Here is a 20,000-nt window from a genome sequence, read left to right on the forward strand (position 1 = left end):
AGTCTGACGACGAGGAGGACGCGGTCACGGTGACGGTGCCCAGCAACGAGGACATAGCCCGCCTGGGCCAGGAAGTGCGCTGGAAGCACCTCTCCGTGCTGGTGACCGGCGTCAAGTTCAGCTTCCCCGATCGCGGCTGCTCCAGGTATTCCGCAGCGTGGGGCCCCTGCGCCTGGAGCACATGCCGCGCCACCGGCGTCAGCGCCGCGACAGCCACCGGGGTTTTGCTGTCCTGACGTACAGGTCGGCGCACCACACCAACGTGGCACTGGGCGAGGCCCGAGACCTGCTGGCGCGGGCAGGCTGCCACGGGGTGTACACCTGCCGCCTGGGCAACCACACGGGCTATGCCGCGTTCTGCAAGGGCATCGACGTGGCGCAGGTGATGAGCGACGCGCCGCCAGTGGAGAAGGCCGCCGAAGAGCGCCACCACGTGACCGCCCCCCTGTCCCACACGCCACAGCAGGATGCCGACGAGCGGGCAGCGAGCAGTGAGCCTGGCCCTGACCGGAGCCAAGCAGTACGCGTGGTCGTGCAGCTGTGCCTCCCTCGGGCAGCAGCAGCAGCGGCACGGACACAGGAAGAGAAGAGAGTGGTGACGGTGAGCAGCGTGTGGGACAGACTGGGGGAGAAGGTGGAGGGGGCGGGTCAGGCAGGCGGAAAGAAGGGTAGCGTGTGGAGCAGGCTGGAGGGGCGAGGCCCTGGCCAGGCTGGCAGGACGGGCGTGAGGAGCAGGCTGCAGGGGCGGGGGTGTGGAGCGGCGCCGCGTTGAAGCGCCTCTTGTTAAGGAAAAAAAAAAATAAAAAAAAAAATAAAATAAAATAAATTAAATAAAAGATAAAATCAAAATACAAAACGAAATAAAGATGTAGTGTTAAGGAAATATATTTGTGTTATAGGTAAGACTGATGTACTTATTTATTAGAAAAGATAAACTAATAAATGAAAAAAAAATAAAATAAAAAAATTAAATTAACAAAATTGAAAAATACATAAAAAAAAGAGCTAGTGTTAAGTAAAAATATTTGTGTTAAATTTAAGATTAATTGTCGTGTTATGTGCCAAGCGTGTTATTCGTTAGGTAATTATAATGCTATAAAAATGCTACTCCTGTGTAAGGAAAGGACTGATGCATGTCATTGCTAGCCATAAGTTGTGTCTGCATGTACAGATGTATAGTAACGGTAAGCAAGATGTCCTTAGCTTTAGACACACACGAGAAGGAATAATGCAATGGTAACAGTCGGCTGTGAATGTGTTCATCATAATGTTAAAATGAATATGTTTACTTCCATGAGAAGATGACTGTATGTAATATTTCTGATCAATATTCCAAGAGAATATGTTTACTTCCATGAGAAGATAACTGTATGTGATATGTCTGCTGTGCAACATCCCGAGACATGACACCTAGTAAATGTGCAGAGAGACAGAGAGAGAGAGAGAGAGAGAGAGAGAGAGAGAGAGAGAGAGAGAGAGAGAGAGAGAGAGAGAGAGAGAGAGAGAGAGAGAGAGAGAGAGAGAGAGAGAGAGAGAGAGAGAGAGAGAGAGAGAGAGAGAGAGAGAGAGAGAGAGAGAGAGAGAGAGAGAGAGAGAGAGAGAGAGAGAGAGAGAGAGAGAGAGAGAGAGAGAGAGAGAGAGAGAGAGAGAGAGAGAGAGAGAGAGAGAGAGAGAAAGAAAGAATGAGAATGAGAATGAGGGAGAGAGAGACTGAGATTGAGATTGAGAGAGAGTGAGAATGAGAATGAGAATGAGAATATGAGAGAGAGAGAGAGAGAGAGAGAGAGAGAGAGAGAGAGAGAGAGAGAGAGAGAGAGAGAGAGAGAGAGAGAGAGAGAGAGAGAGAGAGAGAGAGAGAGAGAGAGAGAGAGAGAGAGAGAGAGAGAGAGAGAGAGAGAGAGAGAGAGAGAGAGAGAGAGAGAGAGAGAGAGAGAGAGAGAGAGAGAGAGAGAGAGAGAGAGAGAGAGAGAGAGAGAGAGAGAGAGAGAGAGAGAATGAGAGAGAGAGAGAGAGAATGAGAGAGAGAGAGAGAGAATGAGAGAGAGAGAGAGAAAGAGAGAGATGGAATAGAATATAGTAAAAGTGTTGAATGTAATGTTTGTCATGGAAGAATAATATGTTATATAACAAAAGAAAAAGATACTAATAAAATCAATAAACTCTCCATAAACTAAAATATTACAATACTAAGGGATAAAAACAAACAATAAGACATTGAAACTAAAATTTACATCTGGAACAGACGACGCAGAAGATATTTCTTGAGACAACTTTTGAGAGACGGTAAAGAAACCCGGCTGCTTGAAGGGACTTCGCTCCCTTGCATGTATTTTGGTATATTTTGGTATGTTACCAGTGTAAGGAGCCAGTGTGGTGATCTAGGGTTAGGTTTATTGGGGGATAGATAATAGGTGGGGGAAATAAGAAAATAGGGGGAAGGTAACAGGTTGGGTTAAGTAACGAAAGAAAGCAGAAGGATAAAAGATGACGGACAGACCGTCATGCTCTGTTTTAATGTGATTATTTAAAGTATCTATGATTTGTTGTTTTCTTCAATACTGTGTCAGTAATACATTCTCCTCGCGTCCCCTGTCTGTACCGCACGGTGCTGCCTTGCAAGGCTGACACCTGTCTAGTTCCCCCCGTGGGTTGTGGGAGGGACCTGGATCCAGGCAACACCACGACTCAGGGAGCAGTAGTAGACGCTCAAACTGGTGATGCTGTGTGTTGTCAACCTTGCATGTGATGACGAGTGTATGTGATAGTGTAGTGTTTTATTTGGTGTATACTGCATTAGGTGTAGCTTGTTCTAATATTCTGATGGGCCTCTTCAGCCAAAAGTGATCATTGGTGTGTTGGTGATCCAGCACTGAGTTGATATATGTACTGTCTTTGAGGATAGCCTTTAGTTTTTGTTTCACCTTATTTCCCCTATTATAGAGTGTAATGTTGATTGGTCCTACTTTTGATAAATAATGTAATTCTTGCGTAGTTTTAATGTACGGGTATTTTTCGCCATGTGCAAAACGGAGTGCTTTATTCTGAATTCGTTGTAATGATAAAATTTGTGAGTTTGAAAGAGCATTTAGAGTTTAGGCTGGGTATGTCAGGACCGGGTGACCAAACGCTTTCACAAGATGTAATTTGATTTTAATGTCAAGTTTTTCAAATCTGTCGATAGTGTTCAGCGCTGTTGTGGCTTTCTAGGATATGCCTTTTATGTGTTTTGTATAACCGTACCTACCAAGCTGTAGACCTATTATGTTGGCTTTTTCAGCGTAGGGAATCTGTTCTCCTGCAACGGTGATTGGAGTAGTTTTCCTTAAAGCGATGGGGAGGATAGTGAACTTGGTTGTATTGGTTTTAATTTTCCATTTGTTTTCATAATGATTCATGATGTTTATTTCTTTCTCTATTTTTTTTTTTTTTTTTTTTTTTTTTTGGTTGGCATGTTTCTATATTTTCCAGGCTGATGAGTAATGTCTTCAGCGTATAAAATGTGGATTCCATGTGTTGCTTGGGGGGCGGGTGGATGTCGTGAGTGTATATGGTGTTAAGTGTTGCAGAGATGCAGCTTCCTTGTGGGACTCCGCTATACAGATTGAAAGGGGGACCTTCTAAATTCTGTAGTGAGATGGAAGCAGTTCTGTTGTGTAAGAAACTGCAAAGTAATTTTAATAAGATGGGAGGTAATTTAATTTGTTGTAACTTGTATTTTAATCCATTTATCCAGATTATGTCAAAAGCCTTAGAGACGTCGCGTAGAACCAAACAACATTGCTTCTCAGCAGCAGCCTTTGAGATTCCTTCTGTCATCGTTGCTGGGGCGGTATCCGTAGAGCGATATTGGTGAAGCTGTGTTGCCCCTGTGGTAGTATGTTATTTGTTTCTAGGTAGGTCCTGGTCCTAATTTTGATTATTTTTCGAATATTTTACCCGGTACTTCTTGTAATGATATAGGTCTAAAGTTTAATGGGACTGTAGTTATTTTGTTGGGTTTAGGTATTAGTTTAATTTTTGCGTGCTTAAAGGCGTTGGGAAAGTAGTCCATGGACAGAGAGATATTTAAAAGCTTGGTGTATGTCTCCAGCGTATCCTCAGGTAGGTTTTGAAATATGGTTTTATTAATTTTGGTGTGACCTGGAGTGTTTTTTTTTTTTTTTTACTATATCTTTTATATTTTGGGTAGTGATCTTAGAAGTGAAGTAGTTGTTGTCATTTAGGTTGTTTGGGTTAGCATGAGGATGGGGAAGGATTTGTGTTTTATTGTTATTTATGTAGTTATTTACTAATTGGTCAGTTGCTGCATCAAAGAGTTGATTGTCACCGGGGCTTATTTTAAAGACATCACTCCAGATAGGTCTGCAAATTTCCTCTTTATTTTCCTTGTCATAAATTTTCTGGACATTTTTAATTAGATATGGCTTTAAAATGGTTTGGTTTCCTTTTAGTTTGTTTATGTTCTGCCAGAATTCCTTGGGGTCCTTGTATAGAGAGTTTTATTTTGTTTCGTTCTCCCAGCTCCTCTGGTTCTGATCTATGCATTCTTTCATTACAGCTTGTTTTATTGTTTATGTGTGATGTGTTTAGCATAACTCCATCCATAACTTAAACTATTTTGAATTAACAGTTTATTCCACCATTGTAGTTCCTTTATTCTTTGATTATAAATAGGTTTTGGTATTGTTTTATAGTTTCTTGTAGGAATTTGATTTTTCATCGTAGTCCTTCCCTGAAGAGACTCGTCTAGTGTTTTCTGTGACAGGTGAGGGTTTGTTTGATGCTGCTGGTTTTAAGTTATACTTCCTTTTTTAAATTCATCCCAAATGGTTTTCTTTAGATCGTGTATAGGTAGGAAAGATATTTTAATGGGTTGTGATGTAATCTTTCTGAGAATAGGTAAGTGGTTAGATGGGGTGGTGGCTCCAGGCTGTATGATCATATTATGATAAGTTTTGCTTTTGGAAAGTACGATGTCAGGGGTAGATAAAGCATTACGTGATAAATACGAGTAAGTGGGAAATTCAGGTCCTAAGTGTTTTAGTTTATTGTTGTTGATTAACATAACAAGACCTTTGCTGACAACATTGCATTTCCGTTTGTCTATGGAAGGGTGGTGTGCGTTCAAGTCTCCTACAGTGTATGTTGGAGTGGCCTGTGAAGCTACTGAGTGGACGTCTGTGAATGGTAAATATGATCTGCGTGAGGGAAGGTAGGTAGTGGCAATATTGATAGGGCCAGTTTTCGTCTCACTGGTAACTTGTATAATATCTGTGTCGTAATTGTCTTTTATCTTGTGTTTCAGATTTTATCTCACAAGAATGGCTGCCCCATCGTGCATCTCCTCGCTGGAGTTAATAAGGTAAGTATTGTAATTGTAAATTTTAATATTCTCTTCGGGTTTAAGTTCATGGTTATTTATTAAAATGATGTCTGGGTTAAGTTCTTTGTATATATTCGCCGGAGTTTGTCTTTTGTTTCTCCAGCTGAGTATATCATGTTGAACTTTGTTAATCTCGTCCGTATTGTCCATGTCCAAAGAAGTTAGTGAGTGCTGTTGCATTTGCTGAAGTGCTGTAACTGGAGAGAGGTATTTGTGTTTATTTCTTTCGCGTTTGTCTTGAGCCTGATTTTCCACTTTTACTTGGAGGTGGGATTCTCTCGTTTTGGAAGCCATTCCTTATTTTCATGAAAGCTGCGTCTTCTACGGTCATCCACAGATCTGTTAGATCAATATCATTATTTATTAAGTAGTCCTATGTTTCTTCTTCTGAGTAAGAGTTATTAGTGAAAATCCACTTATATGTTCCAGATTCAATCCCTTCCCTTAAGTGTCTCAAGTATAGTGTTTCCTTAGGCCAGCCAGTGCTATTTTTGGAGATAATTTTTAGGCCAATATCTTTACCTATAATTTTCTTTCCAAAGGAGGTGGTTCATCTAATGTTTGCTTTGTCTGTAGTGTGCCTTCTTCGGTTTCTTCTATTTCTTCTGCTTGTTCTTCCTGTGTTACGCTGCCTAGGTTGGTCTCGGCATCTATAGTTTTGGCGAGGCTGATAATCTGTTTGGATGGTGGGTTTGTAGGTAGGGTGACTGATGGTAAGTTATTAAGTTATGAAAACCTTGTTAACTTCATTACTGTATGTCCCTGGTTGTGCCATGTTGCATATGTGTACATGGATAATGCATGTGAGGACTGTCTCAGCTGTATCTTTTGCAAATAAATCAGGGACCTGCATTGCTTGGATGTTGTTGGTTCTGATGGCTTGGCTGTACGTTGGGTTGGTTTTCTTCTCCTTTCTTTTGTTTTCCTTTATTTCTTTTCGGCGAGGTCATTTGTTAGCCAGTGTACGGTGCGCACCACCACAATTGAGACACTTTAGTTTGAGAGGTGCAGTCCTTCCAGACGTGCTCATTGCTAGCGCATTCTGAGCATACTGTGCAACCTTTGGGATGAGGGCATCTTAGCGTGGCATGGTCTTCTAGCGAGTAGCATCTCATACACGTTACAATTGGAGTAAACTCATTCACCTTGATGTTGTGAGATGGGCTGTTCATATGGAAGGCGAGCAGTCCTTTTTCTGTAGCTGCTTTTGCTGTATTTGTCTCATTAAAGTATATTTTCTTTATTTTTGTTTTTTGGACTTTAAAAATGTTGTCAATCCCTTCCTAGATCCAAGGATTTTCATTGACTAGTTCTTTTATTGCAGATTCTGAGTTTGACAGGGTGTAGTCGCCCGCATTAATTAGAATGATAGTCCTTTTTGCTCTTAATTCCTGCGGTAGGATGGGGTCGAAACTTTGATCTTTCAGGTCCTGGTGGCATGTAGGCTAAAATATTTTACTGACCTCCTTATCTAACCTGGTGAGTACGATGAACGAGTTTTTAGCCTCAGTGATCTTGGTGGCGTATATTAAATGCTCAGAGAGGATTCGTAGTAGTTTTATCTTAGTTTTGCCTCCTGGGTCAAGGTGCCTAATCCTGGCTCGTGCCATGGTACATTGATGAAATAGATCCTATAAGGGGGCAGAGCACGACTGGCGACCACAGCTAAAGTTAGTAAAAAAAGAAGAAGCCTGCCTGTGTAGTGCAGTTTGGTATCCCGGCTGCTGACAACCGTCGCAAATACCCTGCTCTGCGTTCCGACTCCTGTCAGAGTGTTTGTCCGACCTTATCGAAGGGCTTAAGGCAGCCCTTTAAGGGTTCCCCATGAGGCACTGCCCGTGGGGTTCACCTTCACCACTTCGAAGGACGCTAAGGGCGGACTCTCAGCCAAGCGGGAGAGCCCCGTGACACAAGTGCAGTTGACCAGCAGGTGGACAGCTCAATAGTTGAAGTGATTGGCTACCTGCTGCTGGGAGCTTCTGTCTCAATGAATGAAGGTGTGGTGACTTTTTGTGTATCACATTATATATAGCAATACCTGACTCAACAAAGTACTTTTGCTTGATCTTCAGCCACTGATTCCTTTAAATGTGGACACACACACACACACACACACACACACACACACACACACACACACACACACACACACACACACACACACGCAGGATTCACAACCGGGAGGCCCTGGGTTCGACGATCCCAGAAATCTTTGGGCGGATTTCTGTGATGAGTAGCCCTGTTCACTTAGTGTAATGAATCGAGAGCTGTTGCTTTGGGGGAAGAAGCAAAAACATTCATGGGGTGGCCAGATCATCCCGGGCCTAGTCTGCCAGGTTGGACGGCGCCAAGTGGCAGCCATAGTATCTCAGTGTTAGAATCTTACTTAGGGTTGTCAATAATAAACCATAATTATTGTTATTACATAAATGCAGCACCGCTACAAATGAATGACTAAAGCAGAGTGTGACATAAGTCTATAACTTCTCTCGTCATGATGAGAGGAGCTCCACGATGAACAAACTAACTTACATGGATAAGAAGAAAAGGTACATACAAGCCGCGGGTAAAGGTTCATTGACCACCTATTTTTCACAGGTGTCTCAGAAAAACTTATTTCTTTGTATTCTTCATTCACGTCAAGTATACTCGTATTTATTTCACTTTTTCCCTCTTGTTCTGCTTCCTAATTATTCTCTCAGTTCTGTGTCGGGTTTCTTTTCTTCCTCATTTTCTTTCTCTGTGCGGGATCGTTGTCTGCATTTTATTAATATTCATGCTTCAGGTTTCTCTCTCTCTCTCTCTCTCTCTCTCTCTCTCTCTCTCTCTCTCTCTCTCTCTCTCTCTCTCTCTCTCTCTCTCTCTCTCTCAAGAACATAATTACTCGCCCCTCCTCGGAATAATCTTTTTTGGTCATCACTGTTTCAGTCTTGCTTCCCTCTGAGCTTTCTCCTGCGACTCTCTTTCTCGTTTGTCATAACTCTCTCTCTCTCTCTCTCTCTCTCTCTCTCTCTCTCTCTCTCTCTCTCTCTCTCTCTCTCTCTCTCTCTCTCTCTCTCTCTCTCTCTCTCACCACGACTATTTACCAAGACCACAGAGATGATTAGCCGGGTTCTCAAGACTGTTTCTCCTGCTAATAATGAAGAAATATTGTTGATTTGTCACTATATCCGTGAAAACACCCTTATTAGTAGTAGTCGGGGTGCTGGTATAATTTACTGTCTCAGAATATGGTCTTTAGTGATTTGTCGGCATGATTTGTATGCTATGGTACGTGCCTCTGTGAATTATATATAGAAATTCTTCCTCTTTTCTGGTTTTGTTGGTGATATCAGTGGTTCTGGTACTTATCTTCTAGTTTCGCTTTTCTTCGTATTTTTTCTTCTTTCGTGGTCTAATGAAGTCTACCATGAAGTAACGCTAGAAGTAGTCCTAGTAGTAGTAGTAGTAGTAGGATGAGGATGAGGAGGAGGAGGAGGAGGAGGAGGAAGACGAGGAGGAGCAGTACGATGAGGACGTTGATGAGGATGGAGAGAAAGAGGACGAGGAGGAACATAAAGAGGAATAAAAGATAGAGGAGGAGAAGGCGAACGAAGAGAAGATAGAGAAAGAAGAGAAAGAGGCAGACGTGAAGACAGCAGAGAAGGAAGAAGCAAGAGGAGGAAGAGGAGGAAGAGGAGGAAATCTTGTCCTTCATATAATACTGGTGATGTCTTCCTGCTGTGGGCCACCAATTACACGTGAATTACCTGGGCTTAGGTTTGCGTGATTTAATCTGTCCACCTTGCTATTAGGAAGGACGAGGCAGGTGAGGGAGAGAGAGGCAGTGTTCTTTTAGCGAGGCTCTATTAGATTGCTAGGCACATTTTTCCCTGACACGATTCTTATTCTTAGCATACCTGAAAAGAAGTAGGAGGAAGAGGAGGAGCAGGAGGAGGAGGAGAAGGAGGAGGAGAAGGAAGTAGTAGCAGTAGTAGAAGTAGCAAATTCAACAATAGCAGCAGAACAAACGGAACAATGACAATTTCACACACACACACACACACACACACACACACACACACACACACACACACACACACACACACACACACACACACACACACACACACACACACACACACACACAGCCCGTTCCGTGAGCGGCGAGGAGGAGGAGGAGGAGGAGGAGGAGGTGGACTGGGAGTTAAAAGCTAGTTGGTGTCAGACTAACGTTGATGAGTATTGGACATCAAACACACACACACACACACACACACACACACACACACACACACACACACACACACACACACACACACACACACACACACACACACACACACACACACAGCCCGTTCCGTGAGCGGCGAGGAGGAGGAGGAGGAGGAGGAGGAAGAGGTGGACAGGGAGTTAAAAGCTAGTTGGTGTCAGACTAACGTTGATGAGTATTTTACATCAAACACACACACACACACACACACACACACACACACACACACACACACACACACACACACACACACACACACACACACACACACACACACACACACACACACACACACACACACACACACACACACACACACACGTATTTAGTATACTACTACATGTGTATCTACATGTGTGTGTGTGTGTGTGTGTGTGTGTGTGTGTGTGTGTGTGTGTGTGTGTGTGTGTGTGTGTGTGTGTGTGTGTGTGTGGTCAGCATCATCACCACACATCGGTCTTGGTTATCGGTGACAATGGCAATCTCTCAAGCAATGTTTCTCTACGTTTTGCTTTATCACTTTATTCCGCACTGTATTTGCATGGCCAACCGTTTCTGCATTTTTTATTTATTTTTTTTTATGTGAAATATTTGTCTTTTTTTTTTACATATATTTGTCATTTGTATTAGTATTTGTGGTAGTTATGAGTGTGGGTGTCCTGCAGGGTGACATTGAAGGTTTGCTGAAAATGCATTAAATCATCATGTTGCAAGCTGTGTCATGCATTTCTTTTGTCACCTGTTATAATGTGTGTCGCGTCCGTTTTGACCTCCACATGTAACAAAAAGGGAAATACCAACAACAACAGTTCCTTTAGTAACAACAACAACAACAACAGCAGCAGCTACTACTACCACTACTGCTACTACTACTACTACTACTACTACTACTACTCCTACCACTACTACTATTACTACCACCACCACTATATCAGAAACAACAACAACACACACGCAGAGATGGCCGTGCAGCCTCCACCGCTAGCCAAACAAGTCCTCGGGAACAGCCCATGACGTTGAGGCTTATGGTGGTGGCTGGCAGTGAAGAGACGCTGGCTCGCCGGGGCTCGCCGTCCTTCCATTACCTAATCGCCGCCGCAAAGGAGCAGAAAGCCAGTCATCTTCACTAAAGTTTATGAAAATCACTCGCCTGTGTATTCCTGCCTAGGTATTCCAATAACTTAAGGGGCAGTGCGAGGTGAGTCTGGTCTTACGTTGTTCCACGTATTTCTGTTGACCATTCTGACCGATAGGTAGTGAGTGTTTTTATTAGAGACAACGACCAAGGCCAAACAAAATGGGTAAAAGAAAGGCTACCTAACAGAGACAAACGGTCAATGCCGTTGTCAAGAAGTATCAGCAATAGAAAAATCGAAAAAAAGACCACTTTAATTAGCTAATTTCTTTATTTCATCAATCTCATGTTATTTTATTGGTCTAAAAACTGGAACTATAAGCGCTGAAAAGTTTAAACTCCTTGGGCCCACTTTTTTTTTTTTTTCACTTCAGTAATTACACTTGAAGCCTGCGCTACAAAATTGTATTAAGGTTAAGGAAAAGTCACAGCAGCCTGAGAGTTAATCAGCGTGGAAGTAATTTGTACATCCGTGGTGGGAATGACGTGAGTGACGTTAGATATTACTGCATCACTGATTGGGACACTGAGTCACTTCATTATAAGGTCAATCATTCTCATACATATTTACAAGCCGCGATCCAGTGAGTGTGAACTCTTTTGACGTGTTGTTGTCAGTCGTGAGTACAAGTAGAGGAGTGTTACACTCACTGCTTACCCATACTAATAACAAATATCACGGTCTACATTACTAAAAATCAATAAAAACTTAATAAAGGGAAAAGAAAATTTTGACTTAAGATTAAAAGTCAAATAAAAACCAAGATAATGATGATGTGTGTATATATGAAATACAAAAAAAAAAAAAAAAAAAATGAAAATTGTAAGTCGAACGACACGAATTCTTGTATTTGTAAGCGTTATGTTCTCCTATAAGGACTATTGTAAATGCCAAAGGCATGATTTCCCGATTTCTAATGTTTTATCATATTGATGATGCAGAATTCTTATTAATCTGTCACTAAAATCATGAAAAAAAAAAATTCTTAATTCCACCACAGCTCATTACAAGTCTGTGAGAAAAGACACCGAGGCACTTCAGAATATCATCTTATGATTTCAGAAGTGAACGGAAAATCGCAGGTATAGTGAGCTTTGTTCCACGAGAGCCGATCGCTCAGCAAAAATTATTTACTTGTTTATATAAATGTCTATTAAAATTGCCTGAATTAATGAACACACCGAGGTCACAAATATGAGCCGATGTGTTTAGTTATCCTCATCACCATCCGTGTGGACGTTATATAGATGTTGATTATGTTGATGTGCATCGAGAAGCGTAAGACTAAACTGTGCACCAAAACCCATCGACAGGTACCCAGCACGCCCCGGCAGCAGGTCACTGATGACGTCATTGCCTGTTGTGTTGGCACTGTGACGTTCTCTCAAGTGCAAGATAATTATTCAGATTCTTATGCGCAATCTCTATATTGATGATGCAGAAACCTTGTTAAACTATCACTGGAAACATGAGGACGCCATTGAAAACCCTAATAACTCTCGTTAAAAGTATTACAATTAGTCGAGATCTGACGCGCAGACGTTGAAGAAAAGAGTATCTGGTGTTCTGAGGGAGACAAGGAGATCAAATACAGGACGTTTTGAGACAAAGTAACCAGAGGACAGTGAAGGGAATACAGTGGCAGCATTCCCTCTTCTGAAGCTTTCCGGTGCCGTGTCTGTGGCTGATCCTCGCAAGTCTTCTCTGCAAGGCTGCCCACTCTCAAACTTCTACCTCAAGTATTTCCTGTGCAGTCTTTGCATCCTATAATTGGCCTGGCTCATCGCTCTCAACATGAAGTAACAAAGGAAAACGGAATGAGAGAGAGAGAGAGAGAGAGAGAGAGAGAGAGAGAGAGAGAGAGAGAGAGAGAGAGAGAGAGAGAGTTTGGGAATTTATTTAAAACCATAAACAACAATCTGAGAGCCAAGATTCTCACCAGACTCATTTTCTTCCGCGTGCAGCCTCCTGACCTCCCATTCATCACTCACTGTCGCACCACCACCACCACCACCACCACGGCCCCAACCCCGCCAAGGTATTGTTGTTGCTGTGCTCAAGAAATAACCTTACCGCCAAACGGGAACTTTTTAATACGAGCGTTCCCGAACCATAAAGTCTCTCTTGATCTTTTTGTTTCGCCCAAAAGTTCAGAAACTTTTACGGACTTAAGAATATGCGAATGTTTTTTTTTTTTTTTTTTATTGTTAGTGTATTTCGAATGTGTATTTCTCCGGTAAGTTTATACATATAGTGAAGAAAATGTTGGTGAGCTTTGGTGGGTTTTTTGTCAGAAGGGAAATAGGATTGGAGATGCAGAAATAGTGGGACAGAGAGAGAAAGAGGTGGGGATGATTAGGAAAGATAGGGAGACGAAGACAAAGACGATGATGAAGGAGAGAGAGAGAGAGAGAGAGAGAGAGAGAGAGAGAGAGAGAGAGAGAGAGAGAGAGAGGTGAGGATGGAGGAGAAAGTGAAGAATGATGGAGAGAAAGAGTAAGGATGAAGGAGAAAGAAAAAGAAGGAAAGGGGTGAAAATGAAGGAGAAGAGGAAGAGAAAGAGACGGGATGAGAGAGAAAGAGAGGGAGAGGCAGCGAAAAAAACAGAAATGAGTAGTGAGCTAAGGTAGCCTCGGATGAAGACACACAATGGTTGGTCCTCCACTCTGTGATATAATCCGGCAATACATATCGCTCCCCCTTACGTCTCAGATTTTGCTTCCCTCTTAATCCATGGCACACTTTTCCGCCTGAGTTTAGGGGCGGGAGTGTGTCTGGAACTGGAAGGTAGGAGGTACTTGGTGAATGTTGGAGAGAGAGAGAGAGAGAGAGAGAGAGAGAGAGAGAGAGAGAGAGAGAGAGAGAGAGAGAGAGAGAGAGAGGGGGGGATAATTTAATTTTACTATACGCAACATTTTTTTTCATTTATTTATTTATTTATTTTTTTTTTTTTTGTTGTTGTTTTTCGTCTAGTTTTCCCTAGTCTGTCAGGGAAAACTAGACGAAAAAAAAATCTATACGCAGCATTTATATTACCAACTTAAGTGGTCATCCATTTTCAGTAATCCAAATGAGAAAGTGAGACGTTTGCTTTAGGAATACTCTGAAGTGAGGAGTCATTCTGTGCCTTGCCTTCATAGACTCGTCATCCTTTATGCAGCTTCTGTATAACGCAGTGTTGTGTTATCAAGGTGCGTGATTTGGGAACTGAACAAGAACTTATATAATTATGGTATACATTCCAAAACTGAAATACATGAAATCTGAAAGGCCTCGTAATAACATTATTTCTGAACTCCTTCCGAGATTGTAATGATGACAGAAAAGAAAAAGTGTACGTTGCTTGAAAAATTCTGGTAAGCCTTGGAACTCCCTGGCCTTTTTTTGTTTCCTATTTTTTGTTACCCTCTTGCATAAATAAAAATAAAATAAAACATCGTATGTTTATCTCAGTTAAAGATTTATAAATATTAAATATAAAGAAGAATCGTGCAGTCTTGTGATCATTTCAGTACGCTATATTTTCCCCCACCGAGTATTCCCTGAGATGTTTGAACGCAGCATCTTCCCACACAGAGGAAATGTAATGAAAAAGCCACTCTCAAGAAAACATCTTGTTCCTTTTGCATAAATATGAATGAAAATCAAATAAACACGCCAGTTGAGAGAGAGAGAGAGAGAGAGAGAGAGAGAGAGAGAGAGAGAGAGAGAGAGAGAGAGAGAGAGAGAGAGAACCGTATCAAACAGCACTCGATCCAGAAGTCATTGCCAGTTAATTAGCTGAACCATCGGAGTGTGTAAAGATTCAAGCAAATATTAAACTAATAATCTTTTCCCAATGGACGATATCAGCGGAATAAACTAATAAATCTCAAATGTTCTATACATATCAAGAAACTCTATAAAAACTTCCCCATTGTTATATTTGTTCCCTGTAGTAGGGACACACACACACACACACACACACACAGACACACACACACACACACACACACACACACACACACACACACACACACACACACACACAGCTTCTCAGGTTATTATTTTTAAGGCATCTCTCATCCACGTATTTTTCCACGGCCGCATTGTTCCCGGGCAGTCAGTGAGTTCCGCGCGCTATCTTCATTGACGGGAAGAGCAACGACATTTTGATGGGAGTGTGTGTGTGTGTGTGTGTGTGTGTGTGTGTGTGTGTGTGTGTGTGGTGTGGTTTGTTGGGTTGTGTTTTTCTTTATCTCTTCGTATTTCTTTTTTTTGTTCTTTTTTTTTGTAAAAAGACTGCTTGGTATGGTGACAAGGGAGACAATATTCTTGGAAGCTTCTATTTTTATGTACAGTATATGCAGAATGTTCAGAGATGTATACCTGCATATATCTTTGTTGATTTTTCTCCATGTTCTGTGATGAGGAGAATGATAACATTCTTCCCACTTAAGGGTTAATATATATGTATGTGATTATATTAGAGAAAATGTATATAAGTTAGAACGTAAATGTTTTTTTTTAAATAAGTGAATAAATGATATACAGGGAACAAAAATGTCAGATACGTTGATACTTGCAGTGTATGAGAAGAGAGACTTGCAATTATGACATTACATTATAGTCAACAATCATTATTATCATTATATTTTAATGAATACTTCATTGTGCACATTATACAATGTTTGTTTTTATTTTGGGGAATAAAGTTTGGTAATTTTTGCTTCATTCCTTGAAAATCTCTCTCTCTCTCTCTCTCTCTCTCTCTCTCTCTCTCTCTCTCTCTCTCTCTCTCTCTCTCTCTCTCTCTCTCTCTCTCTCTCTCTCTCTCTCTCTCTCTCTCTCTCTCTCTCTCCTGGCGTGTGTGTAGCTGCCATCCATAAATTTGTACTTTTTACCCTGTACTAATAGAATAATAACTAGTGATGTCAGAAAGTCCACTGAATTTCATGTTGATAAATTGAATATAAGAATGTGGACTAATGGGCTGCTTTCTGTTGAGAGTTCCGCAGAGGCCAAGAATGAACTGTGGTGTGTCATGTGGAGGTAATTTATGATATACTGTTATTTATTTGTTTTCAGATACATTTTTTCTTTCTTTCTTTCTTTTTCTTTCTTTTTCTTTTTTTGTAGAATTTGACGTCATTACTTTGGGCAACCTCACGTCTGGAAACCATTAAATGTAACAGAACCCGCAGCGAAGCATCAGAGGGCGTCAGTCTAAATTTTCATGCTTCCTGTGCGTGAAAATTTTTATAAGGGGGACATGAACAGTTAGGGATGTAGTGCCCTGTAGCAGTGCGTGGGCGGAGCGGCGGAAGTGTGAGGCATTTAGCTGCGGGGTCTGAGATTACCTTTATCTTTTCTTTTCCATTATTTTGTTTTATTTTGTTTTTCCTCCCAGTTTAGAATTGTATAAACTGATATGGACCTTATATGCTAATGCGCCTTATGCTCACGTGCCTTATATAACGGAAAAGACGGTACTTATAATTTTTTTCTTTAGTTTTTCCGCCCAGATTGGAACTGCTTAAATTCTCACGCACCATATGCTCATACACCTTATGTTCACGCGCCTTACATGACGGAAAAACACTGTACTTTAGATACGAAAACAACACAGTCCTTGCTACGGAATATTAAACTGCGCTGCTCCTTCCAAACGCGTCACTACTCTACTCTACTCTTGCTCAAGCGGCAGTAATGAAGGCCGTGGAAGAATTTGGCCTTTGAAAAATTTACAACATAGAAACAAGTACGAGTTAACAAAGCCGTCCCCGTTCTTGAGGCGCCTTTGAATATCAGTCACGCGCAGCACACCGGAGTTTCGCTGTCTGTGGCATTACAATACGCGACCTTGGGTACACACATACTGTAGTCTTGAGTGTGGTGGCGGTGATGATTTGCCTGTGAGAGAAAGAATTGGCTTTGGTGGGACGTGTGTAGCAGGAAACAGACCCACACTGATTTTTTTTTTTTATTATTTTTTTTAGGTTTCATTTATTTTTATTTGTTACCTTATTTAGTTTGGTTACTTATTTCTATATTTATCATCTATATTGTTTTACTACCGCAGTAGATACGGTACTCTAGAATGCACGAGACAAACAGTACGTGCGATGTTCACTACATTAGGTACTTACAGGGATGTAGCCTATGCGTGTGATCAGTTCCCTTTGGTAATGAAGCGCACAGAATCTTAATCTCCTTCAACATAAATAGATAATCATGTGAATTTCTTCTAACAAATATGAAAAATAGAATGTTTATGTCCTCGTATTGGAAGAGCACACCTGACCACAACCTTTTTCTCTCTCTCCCTGCAGGCAGCTCCCATCTCACGCCACGGGAAATCTGAGATCTGAAAAGTGAGTACATTTTTTAACCTTACACTTGTTCACACTGTATTCCCAACTGTATCATAACACTACTATTATATTTAAGTCTTGGTTTGAATTTTCGCTATAGTTTTTTTTTTTTTTTTTGTCTTCTGTCACGGGACGCAGCCATCACACAAATATCAGTATTCGCAGACGTTTTATCGTCATAACTTCGATTACGTTTCAAGCCTCTTGTGGAAATTCTCCAGTTTTAAAATGTTTTTATTATTCTAGGTATAGTTTAACCCTTTCACTGCTACCTGACACGTCTTTCTTTAATCACAAAGCAATCAGAGATACCTTTTCTTGTTGTACCACCACCTGCAAATATTTTACTAAGTAGAAATTGCAAAATCTATTCTTTTTGTGCCTTTTCTTTCTTGTCTACACTTATAAAGAGTCTATATATTGCTGTTAGTACTGTTTGTGCCGTGTATCGCAGTGAATGGGTTAACATCATCAGTAGGAGAAAACATCATGAGAACCCGTTTAATTACTTCTGTAGCCTTTGAAAATAATCCTTATGAGAGTCCAGCAGTGTTAGTGATACAGGCCTTCACGAGACACTGGTATACGGGAACTCTTTGCGTCACAAGGAATAAGAATAGAAACGGGCATTAAAGATTTATCGTAGTTATTACCATTACTCTCTCTCTCTCTCTCTCTCTCTCTCTCTCTCTCCTCTCTCTCTCTCTCTCTCTCTCTCTCTCTCACACATTGTATTTTCTTTATTTTTCTTTTCTCTTCTCCATTATCCAAAAGACTTAACGTAATATGACAAAAATATATTTCTCGCACGAACCAAGCCTAACAATACGCTAACCAATCAAACCTGTATACTTCGCATAAGTCGTCAGTGTACAGGTATCTTATAAACAATTACTCGTATATGTAGGTACTCATTGTATATAATTGCTCATATATCAATAGTTCATCACTAGTGTATTGTATTTATGAGGGTCTGTCTGGTTTTATGCATTCTAGCTATAACGTGTCATTAGCATTGTTGTTGTTGTTGTTGTTGTTGTTGTTGTTGTTGTTGTTGTTGTTGTTGTTGTTGTTGTTGTTGTCGTTGTTGTTTTTGTTGTTTTTGTTGTTGTTGTTGTTGTTGTTGTTGTTGTTGTTGTTGTTGTTAGTACAGTAGTAGTAGTAGTAGTAGTAGTAGTACCACCACCACCCACCACCACCAGTAGTAATTCAAGATCTGCATGCAAGGATAATCTTACGCATCCAAAATTCAAGCAGACAACGCGAATTTTTAGACTTAAAGTTCATGTATCTTTCCCCTTAATTCGATATATGTAAGCAAAAAAATAAATAAATAAATAAATAAATAAATAAATAAAAATAATAATAATAATAATAATAATAATAATAATAATAATAATAATATATGTATAGAAAAAAAAAACTATGCATACAAATACACTAGAATGATAAAACGATAGGACTAAATAATGGAAACTTGCGTCGAATTTCCACTACATTCCAAAGGCTTTTTAACAGTTGAAGGCAGACGAGTTTTTCTTTGGTTCTAGTTTTCTTGGTTCTAGTGACAGATTAACAGGATTCATACATTGTAATTAACAGAAGAAACAGTATTGAGGAACCCGACTAATCATCTGTGTGACCTTTGAAAATAGTCGTGGTGAGAGAGCAAAGTGTTTCGGATTAAGGGCCATAGCCTACTCAACCCCATCACCACCACCACCACCACCTTCCCGCTCCCTCAGCACGCGGCAGGAATCAGCTGGTGGGAGGCAAAGAGAGGTGTGTTCTGGCTCTTCTTAGCAGCTGATAAACACAGACTTTTTATCGGAGTATTTCCTCTGTGTGTGTGTGTGTGTGTGTGTGTGTGTGTGTGTGTGTGTTGCGTGATGTTCTGCGGTGGTGGTAGTGGTGGTGGTGGTGGTGGTGATAACAGTGGTAATTGTTGTTGTTGCAGCAGTAGTAGTAGTTGCAGTGGAAGTTCTAGTTTTTGTTCTTGTCGTCGTCAGATCAGCAGTGGTAGTTATACTCGTCGTTTTCATTCGTAATGGTTCAGGTATTGATATAAGTGGAAGTAATAGTAGTAGTAGTAGTAGTAGTAGTAGTAGTAGTAATTAGCAGTAATAGTGTTTTGTTGTTATAGTAGTGTCAAGAATGGACAATATATTTATTTTTCTCTACTTTTCCTCATCCATACCTTCATAAAGACAACAACAACATCAAAAAGACTACCACTGCCACTACACACCCTAAAAAATGAAATAAACAAATAAATAAGTAAATGAAAATTAAGCAAAAAAAAAAAAAAAAACGAAAGAAAAAGAAGAAGAAAAAAAAAAAAAACATAGACACCTAGACAGCACCAACTTAAAAACACAACCAACGAACTGTGGCCGAGATTCTGAAATCCTTCTTGCATGCATCTCCACTACATTCAAAAGGCTCTAGTATATGTTATTTAAGTTTAAGTTTCTGTGATTCTGGTGACATTTTAACAATATTTCTACATTATAAACCGGAGAAACACTAGTGAGAACCCGTTTAATCATTTATGTGGCCTTGGAAAAATAGTCGCGGTGTGAGAGCAGTGTTTCTGAATACACGCCTTTCTTTCATACATTGTTTTCGAGAGGCGGAGAGTGGTAGCAAGAGTGAAGCGGTTATTGGGATTCACTGTTATCATCAGCACAGGTGTTAAAAATTGGTACGTGTGTGTGTGTGTGTGTGTGTGTGTGTGTACTGCCACGCCACAAGAGGAACCACCAGCGTGTGTGTTGAATCACTTTTGCACGCTAAGAAAAGACTGTTGCGTAGGGGATGTGATGAGATGCCAAGTTAGAAGTATTACTACCACGCTGTTGCTCCTAACGACACCT

At 40.9% G+C, this 20,000-nt stretch overlaps 1 protein-coding gene across 2 annotated transcripts in view; it reads left to right on the forward strand.

Annotated features, from left to right (window-relative positions):
* Positions 1 to 20,000, forward strand: part of LOC135112249 (Y+L amino acid transporter 2-like) — a 168,078-nt gene that overhangs the window by 121,772 nt on the left and 26,306 nt on the right. For both annotated transcript variants that reach the window (XM_064026510.1, XM_064026509.1), the window contains exons 4-5: positions 5,306 to 5,362; positions 17,083 to 17,124. In XM_064026510.1, the coding sequence (XP_063882580.1) occupies positions 5,322 to 5,362; positions 17,083 to 17,124 (83 nt within the window). In that variant the 5' untranslated portion in view covers positions 5,306 to 5,321. The remainder of the gene's footprint in view (positions 1 to 5,305; positions 5,363 to 17,082; positions 17,125 to 20,000) is intronic.

The sequence above is a fragment of the Scylla paramamosain genome, chromosome 23 (assembly GCF_035594125.1).
Source record: "Scylla paramamosain isolate STU-SP2022 chromosome 23, ASM3559412v1, whole genome shotgun sequence".
In the NCBI taxonomy this organism is placed as follows: Eukaryota; Metazoa; Arthropoda; class Malacostraca; order Decapoda; family Portunidae; genus Scylla; species Scylla paramamosain.